The sequence below is a fragment of the Ictalurus furcatus genome, chromosome 12, assembly GCF_023375685.1.
Source record: "Ictalurus furcatus strain D&B chromosome 12, Billie_1.0, whole genome shotgun sequence".
In the NCBI taxonomy this organism is placed as follows: Eukaryota; Metazoa; Chordata; class Actinopteri; order Siluriformes; family Ictaluridae; genus Ictalurus; species Ictalurus furcatus.
This window is the reverse complement of record NC_071266.1, coordinates 24,721,166-24,726,165: the sequence shown is the minus strand read 5'-3', so window position 1 is coordinate 24,726,165 and position 5,000 is coordinate 24,721,166. Positions and strand designations below refer to the sequence as shown.

Below are 5,000 nucleotides of genomic sequence, written 5' to 3'. Positions count from 1 at the left end.
TAAAAAAAAAGAAGAAGAAGGAGAAGAAGAAGAGAAAGATATAGGTGCAGTACATAATGGAGAGCTAAATGTGGGCGAGTGAGAATGGACAGTTGTGGGCGGGAGCTCACGGTCACGGCTCCAATCGGCCAATGAGCAGTGAGTCGCTAATCTGGATCATACTAAAGAGATACCTGGGGGGGGAAACCGGCTTGTAAGGTCGAAGCTGTTCTTCGAAAGACTTGAGAGTAACCGTGCTTTGTGACCGAGGCCTCGCAGTAACAGCTCACGAGGGTCAAGGAGACACTGGGGGAGGTGATTTTCCAAAATGTATTCGGCTGTACGAGCAGTTCTGCTTCTTCCCGCTTTAAAATGACATCTTCGAGAACAGGTCTTGTACGGCATCGCACCAGCACGGGCAACATTTACACCCTGCGTTAACGTTTCAGAGATCCGGTTATCATCAGACAGCGTTTAACCACTTTAAAAACAGACAGACAGACAGACAGACAGACAGACAGACGAGAGAACGTGCTCCTCCACAGGCCTCGTCGTCATCATTCATAACAACGCCCGTTTTTGAAAAGGTGACGCGCCGTGAAGCGAGCGATGCACCCGCCACCACACTTCACAGCTGGAACGATGTCTCCAAAATCCATCGTGTCGATCACACACACACACACACACACACACACACACACACACACCGGGACCCTGAACCCGACCCGTACGCGCTGTACGTTAACGCAAGGTGTAAACGTGTCCCCGCAGATTCCAACGCCAAGCTCCGGGTCCAGACTACCACGCGTTGATGACGGTAAACGAGGCTGCAGCGGGGTGAATATATAAAGAGCACGTAATATACAGACCAAAACAAATAGAAATGAAATGTTACACAAACAACAACAAAAAAACGTCATACAACGCGGTCCGAGGCTAGATAACTTAAATTACACAAAATGGAAGAGCTTAACATTTCTTAGAGAGAAAGAAGAAAATAATAATAATAATAATAATAATAATAATAATAAAGCCACATTTTTTAAAATTGTTTTTTTATTTTTATTTTTAAAAAATTAACAAAATGAATAAATGGCCTGAGGTGTACTGCAGCCTTGCGGTCGTTTCTGATTCGAGTCTGTCGGCATGTTTGGGGGGTGGGGGTGGGTGGGGGGTGTGTGTGTGTGTGTGGGGGGGGGGGGATGTGTGGGCAGAGCGGCTCTTTGGACTACACATCGGTATAGAGAGGAACGGAAGGAGGGGATTGAGGGACGGGTCTCGGAGAAAGGCTGAGCAATACGACGACGTGATGACGTCACATGTTATTGTCTCGCAGCGAACGTTAAACTCGAGTGTACTTTTATTATTACGCCTCGGATGTAAACGTGGACTTCTTCTGCACTTTGCTCATAAACCTGCTGTACATATTGTGTATTCGTGTCTCGTGGTCTGTATCTATACGTCGTACTGCTCAGCCCTGAAACATCAATAATTCCCTCATCATTATCTCACACACACACACACACACACACACACACAGGGAGGGTGGGGATATAGCATTATGCTTGACCGACAGACAGTCCAGGCTGGCATCGTTGGCAACTGGTACATCGTGGTGGTGGGAAAACTTTAGAAGATCTTCTTCTTCTTGTTTTTCTCCAAAGTCCTGAGAACAACAACAACAACAATAAATCGACGTGGCACAACGTGAGGAATCCACACCGTGATTACTGAAACGAACCCAATACCCCAGCTTACAGCAAAACTGGGGTGTGACCTCATCGTATCGTACGACCCCTCACTTTATTATACAGAGAGGAGGTTTTACACAAAACAGCCTTGAACTCAGGTGAGAGAGAGAGAGAGAGAGAGAGAGAGAGAGAGAGAGAGAGAGAGAGAGAGAGCACGGTGTGAGCAGATCACCTGCTGAAGCAAACATAACAGGATCCACCCGCGCCACATCGTGGAGCTTCTCGCCTCCACCTCACGTGTTATTATCTAATAGAACTAATATGTGAAATAATGCACATCTGGACGTTTGGTGAATTTATAAAGAAGTTCTCGGGGAAATGACGATCCTCACAAACACTAAACTACGGACAGAAAATTCTAGTGCGTGTGTGTGTGTGTGTGAGAGAGAGAGAGAGAGAGAGCGCGCATGTGAGACGGTGTGTGAGAGAGCGTGTGTGTGTGTGTGTGAGAGAGAGAGAGAGCGCATGTGAGACGGTGTGTGAGAGAGCGTGTGTGTGTGTGTGTGTGTGAGAGAGAGAGAGAGAGCGCATGTGAGACGGTGTGTGAGAGAGCGTGTGTGTGTGTGTACCTAGAGGCGTCGAGTTTCTGCTGCTCCACCAGGCGTTGCTGAGTCTCCCAGCTGACCTTCTCCTCCTCAAACTGCCTCCTCTTCTCCTCCAGCTCTTTATGCTGAGCCTCCAGGTTCTTCTTCATCTGCTCATTACGCCGCTGCAGCTGAGGGAGCAAACACACACACACACACACACAGAGAGAGAGAGAGAGAGAGACACACAGAGAGGTCAAACACACTGCAGCACATCAGCAATAAGGACAGGAACGTTACAAACCCGCAACACAATAAACTCAACTACAATTCATCTGAAAAGTGGGAAACAGGAAGAGAGGGAAGGAAAGATACGGAAAGGAAAGGAATTGAAGAGAGTGATGGAAAGGAAGAAAAAGAAAGGAAAGGAAGAAGAAGAAGAAGAAGAAGAAAGGAAAGGAAAGGAAGAAGAAAGGAAAGGAAAGGAAGAAGAAGAAGAAGAAGAAGAAAGGAAAGGAAGAAGAAGAAAGGAAAGGAAGAAGAAAGGAAAGGAAAGGAAGAAGAAGAAAGGAAAGGAAGAAGAAGAAGAAAGGAAAGGAAAGGAAGAAGAAAGGAAAGGAAAGGAAAGGAAGAAGAAGAAAGGAAAGGAAGAAGAAAGGAAAGGAAAGGAAGAAGAAGAAAGGAAAGGAAGAAGAAGAAGAAAGGAAAGGAAAGGAAGAAGAAAGGAAAGGAAAGGAAGAAGAAAGGAAAGGAAAGGAAGAAGAAGAAAGGAAAGGAAGAAGAAGAAGAAAGGAAAGGAAAGGAAGAAGAAAGGAAAGGAAAGGAAGAAGAAGAAGAAAGGAAAGGAATGGAAGAAGAAAGGAAAGGAAGAAGAAGAAAGGAAAGGAAAGGAAGAAGAAGAAAGGAAAGGAAGAAGAAGAAAGGAAAGGAAAGGAAAGGAAGAAGAAGAAAGGAAAGGAAAGGAAAGGAAGAAGAAGAAAGGAAAGGAAAGGAAGAAGAAGAAAGGAAAGGAAGAAGAAGAAAGGAAAGGAAGAAGAAGAAAGGAAAGGAAAGGAAGAAGAAGAAAGGAAAGGAAGAAGAAGAAAGGAAAGGAAAGGAAAGGAAGAAGAAGAAAGGAAAGGAAAGTAACGGAAAGGTCAAAGGGGAGGAAAGAGAATGAAGAAAAAAGAAATGAAGAAAATGAAAGGCAAATGAGGCGGGGAATGAAATGAAATAAAGAAGGGGAAGGAAAGGAAAAAGAAAAGGAAGAAAACGGAGCGAGGGAAGAAAAAGAGCGAGTAAGAAGCCCGGTGTATACGTTCTGACTCGGCTCAGTCATGAGATAAACTACACGCAGCGCGGGCGGCGAGAGCGACGGCCGGCTCCGTAATGATCAATCAAAACCAAATAATCAGCTGCGTCACCTCCGTCTCCGAGTCCCTCAGCTTCTGCAGCTTCTCCTTCACCTTCATCTCAAACACCTGCTCCATCTCCATCTCCATCTTCTTCATCTTCGTCACGTGCTCTCTCCTCTCCTCCTCCATCTGCGCCAGTGGACTCCTGCTCTCTCACACACACACACACACACACACACACAAGTGCAGAACACACAGGCAGATGAACAGACACACACAATTAGCAGTCGGCATTATCAGGGAAACGGACGGAGAGCTTTAAACCCCCAGAGGAAGCACCTGAGAGGAGCCAGACAGACGCAGAGGAAAGACTGAGACCCGTCATCTTACAACCCAGAGCTCAACACCGGCGCGTCCGCACAGCCTCGGCGTTAATTACACAAGCCGCAGCAGGGTTAGTGGCACCGGCGGCAGAAAACCGTACAGGTTCCGGAATGATCCGGGCACGTGACCACGGATTTGGACCCACTGTCTGATTGTTCAGCTCCAAAGTGGCTTAAGCAAGCGCAGTGTTAATGTCATGTTAAGCTTCATGTGTCAGGGAGAAAAAAAACAAAACAAAACCAAAACAAAAAGTGTTGAATTCAACACACACAAATACAACACCGTTCTTCCCCACTAGCAGGCGCTGTGGCTTAAGACTTAAGAGCTTCGTTTTTCTAAGCGCACGAGAACTGAATGCACGTCCGTTCGCTCGGACGTCGATCCGTTTCCAGCACGTCCCGGAGCGTTTTATTCCTCCTACACCACAGCCGCGGTGCGGGATCTCCCCATCGCACAAACCAACGCGGAATCGAGGAAACGCGTGTACTGTAATATTTTCGAGGAGCTCGCAAGTGTTCAAAATGACCGCAGATTGTTTTTTGCCAAGACGCGTCGTGTGACATCGACAATGCGATCGCGGCCACAAAAAACAAACAAACAAACAACCTCGCAAATTTAGAAAATATTTCACAAAAAAAAAAAAAACGTTTTAAAACCCTCCGCTGTTATCCGTTTGTAGTTATGGAACGTCCACAAAAGCTTAATAGTTATAAAAGTTCGACCGTACCCTTGGTTACAATGTTACACTGGAGACTCCTTCCGTAAATGTTTTTTTTTTTTTTTTTTTTTAAAAAACCCGTTCATGTGGAGCGTCCACCACAAGTCCCCGTTTAAGTTGTTACTATGGAAACACTCTCCGTCGGATACGGATACTCGGTTTTGGATCTCGGGCGGGTCTTCTAGTGATTTATTGTAGACGTGATGTATTCAAATGTCACGACCTGGATCGTTTCACCTCTTTAGTTCTTTACGTGTTAATGAAACGTCGTGTGTTTCGTGCCACGACACCGAGCGGAGCGGAGCAGAGA

General features: G+C 46.1%; 1 protein-coding gene across 4 annotated transcripts in view; it reads right to left on the bottom strand.

Moving 5' to 3' along the window:
- septin7a (septin 7a) overlaps positions 1-5,000 on the bottom strand; it is a 48,049-nt gene that overhangs the window by 101 nt on the left and 42,948 nt on the right. For all 4 annotated transcript variants that reach the window (XM_053637354.1, XM_053637351.1, XM_053637352.1 and 1 more), the window contains 3 exons: positions 3,658-3,793; positions 2,300-2,445; positions 1-1,645 (listed from right to left, as the gene is read on the bottom strand). The exon at positions 1-1,645 is cut by the window's left edge. In XM_053637354.1, coding sequence (XP_053493329.1) covers positions 1,609-1,645; positions 2,300-2,445; positions 3,658-3,793 — 319 coding nt within the window. In that variant the 3' untranslated portion in view covers positions 1-1,608. The remainder of the gene's footprint in view (positions 1,646-2,299; positions 2,446-3,657; positions 3,794-5,000) is intronic.